The sequence below is a fragment of the Corvus hawaiiensis genome, chromosome 4, assembly GCF_020740725.1.
Source record: "Corvus hawaiiensis isolate bCorHaw1 chromosome 4, bCorHaw1.pri.cur, whole genome shotgun sequence".
Lineage (NCBI taxonomy): Eukaryota > Metazoa > Chordata > Aves > Passeriformes > Corvidae > Corvus > Corvus hawaiiensis.
In genome coordinates this window covers 36927075-36942771 of record NC_063216.1, presented here as the reverse complement: position 1 = coordinate 36942771, position 15697 = coordinate 36927075, and the positions used below count along the sequence as shown (strand labels likewise).

At 40.4% G+C, this 15697-nt stretch overlaps 1 protein-coding gene across 2 annotated transcripts in view; it reads right to left on the bottom strand.

Annotated features, from left to right (window-relative positions):
• KITLG (KIT ligand) overlaps positions 1-14485 on the bottom strand; it is a 56685-nt gene extending 42200 nt beyond the window's left edge. The window contains exon 1 of one of the 2 annotated variants that reach the window (XM_048301541.1): positions 14176-14485. In XM_048301541.1, coding sequence (XP_048157498.1) covers positions 14176-14190 — 15 coding nt within the window. In that variant the 5' untranslated portion in view covers positions 14191-14485. The remainder of the gene's footprint in view (positions 1-14175) is intronic. The other variant, XM_048301540.1, reaches the window with a different exon arrangement.
• Between the last annotated feature and the right edge of the window lie 1212 nt (positions 14486-15697).

Here is a 15697-nt window from a genome sequence, read left to right as displayed (position 1 = left end):
TTCATGATTTAGAAACATGGTTTTACAGATTATATATTTTTACGAATTTATTTTGAATACTGTATTTTACAGCCATCTTGTACACTGTGCTAAGTCAATAGAAGACCAAGTATGTGCCATAAGAGAATGAATGAGGAAAATTCAACAAAACAGTGCCTTGTTTGTTAGAAACAGTTTGAAATTTAAAATAAATACATAACCCTTTCCACATCACATTCTGTCTGTTTTGAACAAAACATGTTGTTAGGCAATGAAGTCAGCTTCTGGCCCCATAAACAGCTCCTGCAGACATTTTAACAATTATTTATAGTCAATTTTTACAAAAACTGCAAAAGGTTTTGCTAAGATACTTTGTCAGGGGAAAAGATTGAAAGCAGCTATGGGCAAGCTCTTTAAGAGTCAGCATACTGAAAAACCAAAAATGTGAAAAATGAAACCTGCATCACCTGGCCTTGGTGCTAAGTTTTCATCTCCCTTCATCAAGACATATAAGAAAACCCCTGAGGACTTTCAACATGTTGAACATATTTGTCACAACAAAAATCCTGTTCTTCTTTGTACACAGCGTTTATTGCTACAGTAGTTACCTGACCATTAGCTAGCATAATGTTTGTCAAGGTATTTCCCTGGGAAATGTGTAAGTTTAAAACTTACCATTCAAAAACTTGGAGCCCATGATTCCATATTTGTCAATAACAAATGAAGTTTCAATGAGCCTATCATAAAAACACTGCTAGGTTTCCAATCCCCCTAAAACTATTTAAAACTATACATTTCCAAGGTTTCACTAATCTTGATTTTGCACTTCTTATCAGTCAGTGTACATGAGAAGCTGTACATACTAGCAGTGCTTCAAGAAATGTTTCTGAGAATCATGCAAGCTTATCTCAGCTGTTTCCAAGTAACACAGAGTAAAACCAAATCAGATTTAGAATACTTTCTGACTGGGAAAAAAGCCCCACAAAACGCCACAACTTTTTCCAGATCCTGATTTCAACTCAGTTCTCTCATAACTCTCCGACAACATTTTATTTCCTACGTAATTTGAATTGCATGTCTTCTTATATATACTCAAAACCAAAGTGAACCATTTAGCTTTAAGGTAATGATCTGTAAAAGGATACATTACATTGACACCGTTATTAGAATATAAGTACATTAAGAATAGATCTATATTTTTTGTGAAAGGAGTATTTATCCAAAGTGATAGACCAATGAATGAGATTATTCTCGAATGTATTGAAGCTTGTGAGACTGCAGACAAATCAGGTAAGAGGCACATCAAATTAGAAACTAATCTTCAAAACATTTAAGTACGCTTGCAGGACAATGTAAGCACTGAGCAGCCAATAAGCCATTTACCTCAGCAAGCTGGAATTACAAACACATTATGCCTTGTCTTAAAGCAATTACATTAGTATGTTAGTAAAAAAAATCAACGATACTTTTTTCAGGTTTTTGATCTAAACTGAAAATATTTTCATATGTCAAAAATACTTTAGTTGTTATTATTACTCTAACTGCAAATTTTTACCATAGAAAATGAGCATCAATTCCTTTTTTCAAGATGTACTAAAATGCATCACGCCATTGTTAATTTTAAGAATTCTTTCTGAAATTATTTTACTGAGACATATGTTTGGTGTTTTTTTTAAGAAAGCAAATTGTCAGAATGGCCATTTTAGGAATTTCAACCCATGTGTAAGGTTTTTCCAGGAAAATGTAAGTTTAAGATGGCAAAAATGGGATGGGACTGATCAAAATGCTTCCTTAATGCAAAAAAATCCAGCAACTGTATTACTGCATCAGAACTCAAGCATATTTTTAATTCCTATGCACCCCTACAAGGGGACACACACTTTTAAGTGCTTTGTCCTGCTAATACTGAAGTGCTGTACAAGAGTATCTTTCAGGGATGGTGCATGGAAACTCCACTGGTTTTCAATGGCTAGAGCTATGTAACAACTTCAAATAAAATTTTGAGTTCTCACAATTGATAGTCACATGCTAAAGGAACGATCTTTCAGTATAAACATCTCAGCTGTCATTATTTTCACATGTAATTGAAGTTCAGCTACAATATATCTTAGTGTTTTCCTTTCCTCTAAGCTAAAGGCTGAATTGTTACAGATGGTAATTTTGGCAGATGGTTGTATATGAAACTGAGTTTATAATTAGGCCAAATCTGACTTGTACAATTAAGGCAATGAAGATTTGGAAAATAAGAAGTGTACATGATTGGTCTGGTGCCCAGCAAAGACTGAAGAAACCTGATCATTCACATTTATAGAATATATTGCCTATATGAAAATTTCTTCTGAATTGCATGAATTAGAAGATAAGAAATCTTTCATGCATATAGTGTAAACTAAAGTAACCATGGCATTTTACCTACTTAAGTGTATAATCCCTTTTTCTTCAGTTGAGGCTAATGAGATGGTCTGAAGCCATCTAACAGCTCCCTGCTGCTGAGAGAGGGCTCTCAGCATCTCCTTCTCTGCAGCTTCCCTCCCTCTGACATTCACCTGACCCCTAAGCAAGCCAGTAAATTCAAAGATAGTGACTAGCCAATTCAGCTCCGAGACAAAAAGTAATCCCTGAGGAACGAGCAGAGGAGGAGATGAGATGTGCAAGGATGGGAAGACTAGGACTACCCCTTTCTGGATGTGACCTCTTGGGCTCACTCTAACATATATCAAGCTGCATTTCAAGCAATATTCTATCTAGTGTCAAAAACCTTTCCAGACTCGTAATTTTGTGTTAAGGTAGCATTGCCTGTTTTAGCCTCTTCTGTTAAATATTTGTTTGTTCTTGTACCAAGAAAGGATCAGTAATGTCCAGCAACTATTCTCTCTTTCTACTTCCTGCATATCATTCAGTAGTTTCTTGCAATCAACTTTCAGTCCCTCTTTATTGTTCCCTTATAATGCTTTTGCCTAGTTTAGGATCCCTATTTATGCTATGCTCTTTTTTTCAATGAGAAAACCAGAACTTTATTCAGGATGGCTGATGATCACTATCATAAATGCACTCCCCTTTCAAATTTCTTTCTGCTCCTACTGCATCCCAATATGCTGGCTGATTTGTTCTACTATGAGCACAATATAGCACATTCATTTTCCTGACCAAGCATTGCTACAGGAACATAAATAAGAGTTTGTGAGAAGCTTTGAGAAGCAATTGAAACTGACTTTATTAATGCAGCTACAATTAGTTCAAAACATTTCTTCCAAAATGCATCCCCCTTGCTCTTCAACACAAACTCCACTTGCCATCATGCCATCTGTTCTCCCATCTCCTCTAAACCTTTACAAAGTTCCTCAGAATCTCTTTTAGTTTCAATTAACCTGAGTAATTTATGTAGCTTGCACATGTTGTCATCAATCTGTGAACCCTATTACCAGATTGAACTATATGAGGTTACTGACAATTAGAGAACATTACCTTTTAGGTTTTTTCCATGTTACAAATTAATGACTTGTTCCCACACTTTGCTTTCTGTCACAAATAATTTTTTCCCCAAACTGTTATGATAAGGGAGATACACTATGAGGCTACTTAGGTTTTTTCTTAGATCATTATTTTTTAAGAATCTAAATAAATAAATTCCATTCTTTCTCCTTATTCATCCATTTTGAAACACAAATATTTTTAGTGCATTGAATGCATTTCTTTTACAGGAACTGGGCTTTTCTATTCCTTTCATTGAACTCTATTAATACAGAGTTCCCATCTGCCTTCTACCAAGCAAATTAAATACAGCAAGATGTGCTAGCAATGCAACAATAGAGGCAAGCTGGTAAGAAGAATTCTTTTCAACTCTGGACATATTAATTAATTCAAAGGACAAGAATTAAGAGTTAATGTGTTAAGAGTGACTATATATTTAAGAAAATGAAAAAACTGCCATGTTGACCTATTTCTATGAAGGTATAATCACCTTGTCTTTACTGTAAAATTAACCCAACTTGCAATTTATATCCTGCCCCAAACTTTACATTTGTTCACACGAACTGTATTTTTAATATCCTAGTGGTCTGTGGGTGGCTTTAGAGGGTTTTCTGGTGGGTTTTGTTTGGTTGGTTTTGGTTTTGACTGGGATTTGCACAGACTAACAACTACAAACTCCCTCCAAGTGTTTCTGGTATTCCAGTGTTTCCCCACAATTCTCCTATGTGTCTAGGAAGAACAAGCACATTACTATGATATATACCAACATGCAAGTGCTCTCAGCTTATAGCAAAGAGACATAGGCTATATCCCAGCTAACTTCATCATCACAGAACTGTGACCACAGAATTAATATGAGTGTCATTCACATGCTGTCTCAATGTTTTTATTTGAGTTATGCTAACTAGAGAGAGCTGTAAATATCTAATCTTAAACCTGAAGATCCACTTGTGGCTTTCCTTAGAAAAAACACAGAAATTGTGGGGTAAACATTCTAAAAATAACTTAAGTCACTCACTTTACAGTTTGGTATGACTAGGGAAATGCACATATAACTGGACAAAACAAATGCACATATAATGGACCAAAAAAAAAAAGTCTGAGGAGATAAAGCTCCCTATGTCTGTACAATTTTGAAGAAATATAAATGCCTATTAGATACAGATGCCTACAAAACATACTCTTACACCAGTAACACAGTATTATGAATTTAGTTAAATAACTAGTACAAAATATTAGGTATCCTCACATCTTCTGCAACAATACCACAGAACACAACACTGAAAAAACAGCTATTTTACCCTACTTTTACTGATAATTTTCACAGGGGTTACTCATTAAAAAATGTGATTTTAAATTGCATGTAGTGTGATACAGAGCTTTACATTTGGTCAAAAGTATTCATGTGAATTAGAAAGAACAGCAACTGTCAGTAGTGAAATTATTCTGGTACATGTTCAACAGCATCCTTGTTACAGATGTGCTGATAGAAAAACTCATACAAATATTAACATAATATAATATGATTTATTGGATTATTTTTACATCTAGTTCTCAAGTGTTTCCTAGGATCATTCTTATTAAAGAAGACACATTAATTTTCCTGGCGTATTATGAAATTTCTTTGGCTTCCAGAATTAATCTCACAGAAAATATAACCCACTGTTGAGAAGATTAGTGTAAATCTCCACAGAGCATATAATTTTCAATGTCTACACTCTAAAATTCCAGTTATGCATTTTCATAATGGATACAATTTTTGAGCAAGTTTACTTGAGTGACACCTGTCAATTTTTACAGGAAAAAAAATCTTCCCAGTTTTATAGGAATTGCGCCATTTACTTTGAAATAAGTAATGCAATATGTATGTTAAGGAGATGACTCTGTCCTAGTGAATAAAGCCAAAAAGACCATAATTGTTTGACAAATAGCACTTTGAACAGGTACTAATTCAACAGTAACTGAAATAATGTTCTTGGATGCAATGGACTTGTTTCAATAGAAATAAACCAGATTTTAGTAGGCTAAAAGCAGATTAACTTCACATATGTCTCAGGCCATTTGTAAATGTCAACAACATTCTGTTACACTGGGAAATGACCAAGAGTACTGTAGAGAACCTGACCATTACTGGCAAATGTTTATCTGATCCCTAAAACCTGCATATGAGAAGAGATTTATTTTTTTAATGCGCTGAGAAGAAAGAGAAGATAGAAATTCACTTCAGTTATTTAAAAAATTTATTAGGCCAGAACTTTTTAAAGGTAAAATGAAAGCACCAAATCACGTATTTCTGACTTGGTTAGGTAAAAAAGCTGAGAGGTATGGGGGAAAGCAATAATAATTACTTCTAAAAGGATTTCTTAGGTCTCAATAAGTACCTGACCATTAAAATTAAAAAAAAAAAAATTAAAAAAAAAAAAAGCAAGCATTTTCTTAATATATGAAGAAATTACTGACTTTACAGAGAAAAAAGGTATTGTCACTTCTAGAAATGGTAGACCAGTATTTCAGAGGGCTCTTCCTAACTGTAATAATAGCTTGCAAGTGTCATAATGCAAAAAACCCAATATATTCCAGGGAACAATGTATTCATTCTAATCCTGTCCAAAGAGACACTTTGTTTCTACAGATGATACAAAATACAGCCACAACAGGTTATTCAGAAGACTAATATTTGAAGCGAGCCCCAAAAGGTAACAGGAAGTAAAAATGCCATAAAAAATGTAGAGAACATTCACTGGAGATGAAGCTTAAGCTGTAGGGGAGCAAACAAGACGCTGACAGACACACCTTTAGGATTGTAGATTCCAGAAGTGCTGAAGTTCTATTGTCATGGGTGAGAACACTGACTTAAACACAGCAGAAGCCAGGAAAGGTGCACAAAGAAATGCAGGCAGTTTTCTGTCTTAAGGGGAAGAGGAGAGAAACTTGCAGGATAACCAGTCATTTTCAGATGTGGCCTTGAAATATGATGATAGGGGGGAAAAAAAGCCAAAAGAAAATGGAGTATTATGAACACCATCTGACTTGAGATTAGAGTCAATTTTTTAAAATAGCAAGATTTTAACTGATTTTAGTGGCCTGAAACACTGCCTAGCATTACACTATTAATGGAACAAACACTAAAGAAATATATCTAAACAGTTTGGAACAGACTACAATTATGGGCAGAATTTTTAGAGAGTGCATGGCAAATCTAGGGCACATTCTTTGCCAGGGATTATAATACAGCAGATCAAAGTACCTTCAGTGACAGTATTTAAATTTACAGTTTATAAGAGGTTTGCATTTCCTAGCAAATAAAGCAATGCCCATCAGAATCATTTAAACTGGTGTCAAACACAGCACTGGTAGTTTTTGCTGTTAGAATAGAAATGCAATCCACACATTGCTGAACCACAGTAACTTGAAAAAGACACCCGTTATGAATACTGGAGATATATTTTTCCCTCCTTTTTAAAATAGCCACCAAAAATCTCTGTTTATTCAGGAACATGTTTTTTAATCCAAACGAAAGAGGGTGCCAAGCAGTGTTATACAAGCTTCCTAAATTCATTTGGATGACTAATGTTCCTATTCCTGCATGCTTCAAAGTAGTAAAAGAAAAACAAATCTCAGGAAGAACTGACATTCAGATCTGTATCAGTTTAAAGACATGATGCATAATGTTGTCTGCTTGTTATTTAATGCAAAAGACAAATTTTGCTGAGTTCACTTAATAATGAGCAAATGGAGGGTGGAAATTAGAGGGTTGGAACTTAGGACTTTTTTACAATAGACTATTAGCATGTTTAAATTTCAACCTCCCTAAATTTCTAAGCACTTCTTTTCATTTAGTGAATTATTTTGCATATATACAGCATATTATTAATTTAAATGTATCATGCCTGACTCCTTAGTGTCTTACTTCAGATAGACCACAAAAGCCAGCACCTTGATATCGTACTCCTATTTTATACAATTACGAAATCTCCATAAAGACACAGGAATTTTTTTGGACCAACATGAAATGGAGGAAGAAACTTTCCTACATGCTTTTAACCCTCCACATTTACAGGCACTTTACAACATTAAATATTATATATTATTTTATATTAATATTATATATTAATAAAATATTTAAAGTTTAAATATATTAACTTTTTTAAAATTACACCACATTTTCAGTATGTGCTGTATACACATCATCAAGTTCATTCTTTTGTCCTGGAACAACTCTTATAAAAAGAGTTGCTGTATGCTTTGCAAAGAGTTAATTTTCTGTTTTAAACAGAGATAGATTGCCAGAACATGCACAACTTAGTTTTACAGTCTGACTTATACTGCCAGAACAACTTTTTTCCAAAAGTAATTAAAGTTCATGTGCTACTAAACAGACCAAAGAATCCATCCAGCAATGATGTATCATGCTGCAAATGTAAAAAGGAAGACATACCTTGGTTTGTTGCTACCAAGCAAGCACAAGCTAATGAGGAAAGTTACAAAACAGTCTGATTCATTTAGGAGGAAAGACACTGGAAGGTTATCAGTAAAAGTCATCCTGACTACAGTGAGTAGAGAGATTCCAGCCATAGCAAATGCAGCATCTAGGTCCACAATAAACACACCACATACACTTAACATATCTCTAAAATTGTATTTTAGGATGCTTCCTAAAACTTCTCAAAGTGTATCTAAAGAAGAGATGACACAGCTAATTGGACTAAATCTATCCTTGGCCTTAACTGTCAAGTGAACTGATGTTCCTGGAGCTGATGGTAACAGCTCATGGTAACAGCTGATGGTAACAGAACAAATGAAAGGCAGAAGGCCTGCTAAATAAGACACTGGATTTGACACTTAGTTTCTTGTCACTAAGACAGTTAAGGTGATTGAAGCCAGGTTCAGTCACATGGGACTGGCCAAGCTACAAGAACAGATACAACAAACTGATATTTTCAGACTCTGACTTGAAAATGCTTAAATCTTTCTGAATGAAGGTTCAGAGGGTGGCACGATTCACAATCTGTGAATTTGGACTTGTCTGAAATACAGTCTCCCCTACATTCTTAGCTCATGTGTAAGCTACCCTCAAGATTGAACAAATAAACCTTCAAAAGAACAGCTTCAACAAGATAAACAAGATATTCAGAACCTTCCCAGAGACATGCTACCCAAGAAAATAAGTGAATGTGTGTTTCTCTCACTCCAGTGATTATGCTCACGTAAATTTTTCTAGATTAGCTTTTCAGTCTGGATTGAACCAAGGTTGTTCACAAAGCCAGAGATAACCTCTGTAGACCATACATGTATCCTTTTGTGACAGCCCAGACTAAACCTGCAGACTTTGCAGAGCATCAGTCTAAGCTGAAGTGTGTAGCCCATCGCCTGGCCCTACTCCAAGGCTGCCAGGATACAATACCCCTCTCTGACTTCCCAGCTCTGCTGCCTAAAACCAGCGAGAAGCCAGTGAAGGTAGAAGAGGACTGAGATACCCAGCTGGACTCCAAGAAATGCTTCACTGGAACGTTAGCAAATACATGTGAATGATTGTTATACAGGTGCCAAATCACAGGTAGGAGAAAGGGTGGCTCTTGTGTCTCGGGCTAAATATGATCTTGAGGGTCCTGAACTTGATCTCCATTAAGTAGGTTTTGCAGCAAAAGTGAAGAAAAGTAACCAAGTACTGCTGTCCCTGACTGCTTTAAGTGTTCTTTAGCAGCAGTGAAAGTTTAGGGCTGGGAGGTAAGTGAAAGGTGACCTTTCAGAAGACCTGCTTGAGAGATCCTTCCAGGAGCATTGACCACTGTGAATCAGCAGTCAGCTCTTGGCCCTGCAACAGAGGAGCCTGCACTTGGTCCCCCAAGCCTGCACCACATGGTCTCACCTTTACTGTTGCTTCAAGAGGTGCTGAAATAGCTGGAAGCTAAGGATTTACCTCCCCATGTTGCAACAGTGTGCTCCAAAGTATGGCTGCAAAGCAGTGAGAACAACAAGGGACGTCTTCAGGTAATACCTGCAATGATATCTGAGACCTGATGCTATTTTCACCTTGCACCCAAAATTAGGTCTGCTCCACACAGCAACAATAATGGCAAAATACATATAGAGCAGAAAATTCCTAATGAGATTTAAAAGCATTACTGGATCCATCTACCTTGTATAATTTAAACATGGTTTAAACAGAAACAGCAACCAATCATTCACCCAGTGGTTATTAGATAACTGTAGGAAATTAGATGACAATTTATTTCCTATACTAATATGATCCAAAGTGTTCATTAATCTGAGCTCCTAAACAGCCTTTTATTCAGACATACAGTAGAATTAATGTATTCATTAGCATACTATCAATGACCTCTGATATTATACATGCTACTAGCTTTAATAAAATAAAATACTTAACACCGTTTTTGTTTTCTCATATTTTCACTCACATACTAATAGATGTCTGATACTATTTACCTTTGTTACTAGGTAAACCATCCAGCAAAGAAATCTGTATTTCATGGGCTCCCTGCAGCCAGTTATTTCAGCACGGGTAATATTTACGAAAAGTCAGTTTTGCAGGTTTACATATGACTGGGTAGGCAGTGCAAACACGAGCCAAGCAACAAAATTAAAGAGAAGCGCTACTCCTTGCCACTCACCTTACATTTGTCCATCTCCTTTTCCCACAAACACATGGAGAAAAACACAATCAACAAAAAACAAGCGGTTTTACAGCGTGTTTAAAAGGCTGACTGATCTCAGGTTTGGCACACCGAAGACCAGGGCGAGAACAAGCACTTTCATTTTCATGTCAGCTCCCACAACACTCAAATGGAATTGCGTAGGGAGATTTTTCCTTCCTTACTTCTAATAAATGGGTGTTGTGTTTACATACTGCATACTGAGCATTGCCCATCTGAAGCCAAGGGCTGCATCTTGCCAACTCTTAACTTTCATACAATATGGCAATTACATGAGCCAGCATACCATTAAATCACATAACAAAACTTGGAGAATGGCACTGTCAGCTTGGAGAACCGTACCTGAAGGACTGACATGCACTGCATAAAGGGAAAAACTAGATTTCAGTGCAATGGCAGAACTGGGTCAGGAGAAGACTGGGTTACTGGCCTCACTTTAAACTACAAAGCCAAGTGCCAAATAGTTCAGAGATAAAAACTTGCCCCCACCCTTGAATCTTTCAGGTCATCCGCTGTTTATTCTCCATACAACTCTTTACTCCAGGATGTTCTTTCCAGCTGCAGTACTTGCAAACTGGCTTCCCTTGAGCGGAGTCAAAACCAGGGGAACAGAGACCATTGCTGAACATGAATAGCACAGCATCTTTCTGGCTCCAGCAAATTCTCTTTTTCTATTTAATGAGCAGCAGATCTATACCTGCCATGAGCTCTAAATGTCTTCTAATACCTAATGTTCATGTTTTGCAGAATGAGCAAGAAAGATTGATGATCAGAAGTCACTATTTCCTAAAAGGAAGCTCACACCAAAGTATCAGGTATCTGATTTGCATTTTTGATTTAGCCTGCTGATATGAGACTGGAACTGCCAATTTGAGTACTAATTCTTACTCCAGGTACCAGCCCACAATAATTTCTACAGAGGCTTCCATTTCAGTGACACAAACATACAGATAGGACAACCTGAGATGGCAATTTAACTGCCAACAATAATGCACACGTTCAGAGGTAGAAAGCTGCGCTGAGATCTAATACTCAGATTTTACTCTCTACTAGAGATTTTAATAGCTAATACTGAGATTTTAATACTGAGGTTTCTAAGAGGATGTGCATCTAACTCGCTGCAGGAGATCAAGTGCCTGAACCATGTATCTGTGATACCTTATCAGCCTTCAGAGCTACCCTACAGATGACCCCTCTTTGCAAAATACTTCTTAGTAACTTAATCCTATTTAGATTGTCTTCAAATCACACAAAGAACAAGCAAATCAGAAAACTGCTACATGTTTTTGCAAGACCATATCACACTGGCATCACTGACCCTATTTTAGTCAAATTGTAAAAGGCTGTCCAGGCATCAGAGACATTTTATTTGTTGTAATATTAGCATGCAGAAGGACATAAACTCACTTCTGATAATAGTTTTAATTACTAAGCATATAAACCTACAAATCCTCTCATCCAAGTTATCCTTCGATAAGAATTCATGGAAATAGCCCCATTGAAGAAGGATTTGTATGACTGAACCCTAAATGCTTAATCACCTTTTTAAAGAAATCATGACTTTAAAAAAAAAAATAAAAATCCAGGTGTTGGTATGTTTAAAACAGGGGGTTTATATATCCATCAAACCACAGAGTTTCATAAACATCACTTCTAGGAGTGACACTGTTGGGGAATGTGCTTCTGCAGTTCCTGTGGTTTCTCAGGTTAAGACTGATTTAAATAAACAGACCAACTTGCTCACGTTGCGTCCAGTGCTCAGCACGACTCTTTTCTTTCAGCACTTTCGTTGTACTGATCTATGACTCAGCTACTCCTTCAGCTGTACTAGTTATATATTATCACTGTGCAATATTACCTCAAAGATCCAAGTCCCTGATTTATTTTAAGCAGTATCCAGGCATTACCAAGTGTTTGCAAGGTTCAGTGAGTTTGCAGGTCTTGCTTTCTGTACTATGCCTATTGCAGAATATTTTATTATAAGAAATATTCATGTCTTCCCTGGGTTTCCAATCTTGTTCTTTTCACTATGACAGTTACCAGTCTAGACAATGACAGAAGTACCCACAGGAGAGCACATAGATTAAGATTTACTTTAATGTGTCGAGTGCCCCCATATGCTTAAGTCCTCCTTCTTGCACCCACTTCACTTGATCTCGCTCTTTGCACAGGGTCTTCATGGTTTTAACGGCAATTCTTCTTGAAATATCTCCTGCTCTGATCCCTTTGGAATGATTAATGGTTTGGTATCACATTTGTTTGCTACTCCTTAAAATACAGGAAACAACCCTTTGGAGAACTAGGAGTCTGTCACTGCCTCCAAAAAGCAAGAAGCGTAACTGCTTGAAGGCTGACAGATGCTTCACCACCATGACAAGAAGCTGTTCCACAGGCTACAGCTTGTGAGCCCCTGAGTCAAGCCATATGGTCCTGAATGCCAAGACTGCCTGTCTTTCCCAGTTTATTGGGAGAGAGGGATTGTTCCTGCTTTGCTCTGAATTTGCGAGAGTACTCTGTTGATTTTTATAAGTTTACATTTCGGTGTAATAAAATGCTTGACTGCTTCCACTCATAAATCCTCATTCATTTGCTGAACATTTTTCCTTCACAAAAGAAACAGCCCTTCTTGTATGCTTCCATGGGTTAGGATAACATCTTGCGACTTTTTTGCTACCCATTCCAATATTAAATGAATGCATACAACCGAGCACACATAAACATGGCTCTCAGACTTTAAGAGACCATTAATAATCTATTCAGCACATATAAATAATTGTGTATACAGAGTCTGAAACAACATCTTTGAGGTATAAGGCATCTGTAGTAATCTAATGGGAATAACAGCAACGGATAAACATTGCTAGAATTCAGAGCTGATAATTTAAGATAAAACTCTGGTGTACTTCAGTATCACAAAAATTAAGCCTCCAAGTTTTAAGTTCTTAAACATGGGTATATTCTCCAGTGCTTTGGCCAGGTGAAATTTAAATATTTCAGAAAGTATTTCTAATTCCTGTCATCTCTCGAAAAATGATTTAACTACTCACAATACTTCAGTAAGGTCTTTTAAAAAAAATTTTAAAGTATGTTTTATGTCTTTTCCATTGACTATATCCTGAAGTGTCTTCAGGCTACTGGTGTGTAGGTGACCCAGCAATGGCCAAGAAACAGACGACGGCAAAAAGTGTCTTGCTTCTAACCCAGAAATGAAGGGGGAGGCAAAAGTCCCCAGCGCAGAGGCAGCGGTGTGCGTCTCTATGCATTTTTCTCTCCCAGAGCAGTCGTGGCTCTCGCTGAGGTCTGCCAGGATAGAGGGCATCGGCACCTTGCAAAGTCCAGCCTCAAACTTTCTCCCTTTAGAGTTTCCTCGAGCTGCTTCTTGTTACAATTTTTTACTCATGTCTGTCCCTTTGCTTCCTTCTAATCAACGCACAGCATAGCGACTGCAATCCCTACAGAACCTGCAGAAATAATGACGGGGTCCCCGCAGCGGCACTGAGCGGCACTTCCCGATGGGATGCGGGAGAACGAAGGGCGGAATGCCGGGGTTCCCACAGCACCCGCCCGGCGCCGCACGCTGGAGCGCCGTGCGGGGAGACACCGGGAACCGCAGCCACGGCACTGCTTTCCCCGATCATTTCATGTTCTCACACTAGTCAGGGTAACACAGACAACTGATTTATTACGGCAATTTTCCCCAGTGCCTTCAGAGATCCCCCAAGGCTCGGCCGCCGGTCCGGCCGCTTGCTGCAACTTTTCCACGGGCTGCGGAACGCCGAGGTCAAGACCGGACAGTAATCTTTTTTGTCCCACTCACCTCGCTCCCCCAAACCGCTCCCCGGCGGCATCGGCTCCCATCCCATCGCGTACCCCCCACCCCTCGGACAGCCCGGGAGAGCCGCCGCCCCTGCGGACGCGCACTCCCCGCCCGGCGGCTGCCCCAGCCCGTGCCCCCTCCGCGCCGGCGGCCCCGGCCCCGGCCCCGCTCCGCCGGGCAGCCCCTCCCGCGGGCAGGTGGGTGCCCCCGCCGCCGCCGCCCGGCCGCACTCACTTGTGCCTTCTTCATAAGGAACGGCAGCGCTGCAGTCCAGCCCAGCCGGCCGTGTGCAAACTCCCTTCAGCGGAACTGTAGCTCCAGCATAATGCAGCAGCCGATAGTCCACGCATTGGGGTTGCCCACGGCGAGCCCCGCGCTGCCTCCGCCTGTCCCGCCGCAGCTCCGCGCGCCCCGCTGCGCCGTCTCCCCACGGCCTGAGCGTCCGCGCTCGCTGAAGCCACCGCCGGCCCCCGGCCAGGTCTTTTATATCTCCGATCTGCCTCCAACAGCGGCGGCGGCGGCAGCCCAGGCAGGACACGCCTTTCCCCTCCCTCCCGCCCTCCCGGAGGACCGGGAGCCCAGGCAGACCCTGCGGGGCGGGGGAAACCCGAGTTAACTTGGGGGAAGTTGGAGGCAGGAACAAGCCGAGCCTGCCCCTCGCCAGCGCCGGAGGGGAGCGGGGCCGCGGGCGGGCTGCCGCGGGGAGCGGCGGGCGGGGATGCGGGGAAGGGTGTGGGCATGCGGGGCGGGGCGCCCTGGCTACCGGCCCCGGGGGGTGGGTGCAGGGGGCTCCTCCCGCCCGGGGCCGGGGCTGCGGCGGCTGCCCGGTGCTCCCAGCCGACCGCGGGGAGCGGAGCGGGGGTCTCCGGCCTTGCCCGCGTGGGTGCTGGCAGCGTGCAGGGAAGCGGCGCGCCGCCGCGGCATTCGGGGTCAGCCAGGCTGCGGGTGCCGAGCCAAGCCCTTGGGTTGGGTCCCCCCACCCAGGCTAGTGAAAAGGAGGTGCCTCCCGGCTGAACCCGCCGCCGGGCGCCGCCTCGGCCCGCGGCGGGGAGGGCAGCGGCCTCGGAGGCTGGCGGGGCTCCCAGCCGGTGCCCGGTGTTCCCAGCGCAGCAGCCGCTGCAGCGGCGCGCACATCCGAGGTGGCAGCTCCGGGTTTGCCATTGCCATTCCGGCGCTGCTTTCCCATACTCGGTTAGTGCAAGTTAAGTACCGGGATAAGCATTTCAGCTGGAGCTTAGAAACTCCTTTTACCTGCTCCAGACCCAGAAAAATTGTTGAGCAGTGCCTCCTAACGCTTCTGCAAAGGTGATCCTGCGGGTCTTTCCACATGCTATTACAATTTACATCCCGTGTAAATAATGCATTAGTGTTGGGTGTGGAAAAGCGGCTTGACTGTTACTGCTTGGAGTCTTCTGGCCAATCCATCACAGCAGTAGCCACAGAATTTGAGTCCTCTTTAGAGAAGGCAGCTCCCAAGGTTAATATTGATTAAGTTTTGAGTGTGAATGAATGGAATGTCGAGCAGTTTATGGAACTAGTATTTCCTGAAACAGTGATACTAGGTGAAAATTTAAAGAACATTAAAATGAAGAAAGAATAGTCTGCCCCTGTCAATGGTCATTTCCTAAAAGAGATTAGGTATGCTCAAAGTGTACAGTAAGATATTTCATTAGAAAATTCTGTCTAGTTTTCACCTAGAATTAATGATAAGTTTTTTAAGGACTATATTTCTGCCAAAGTAAAGGTCAGCTGTTCA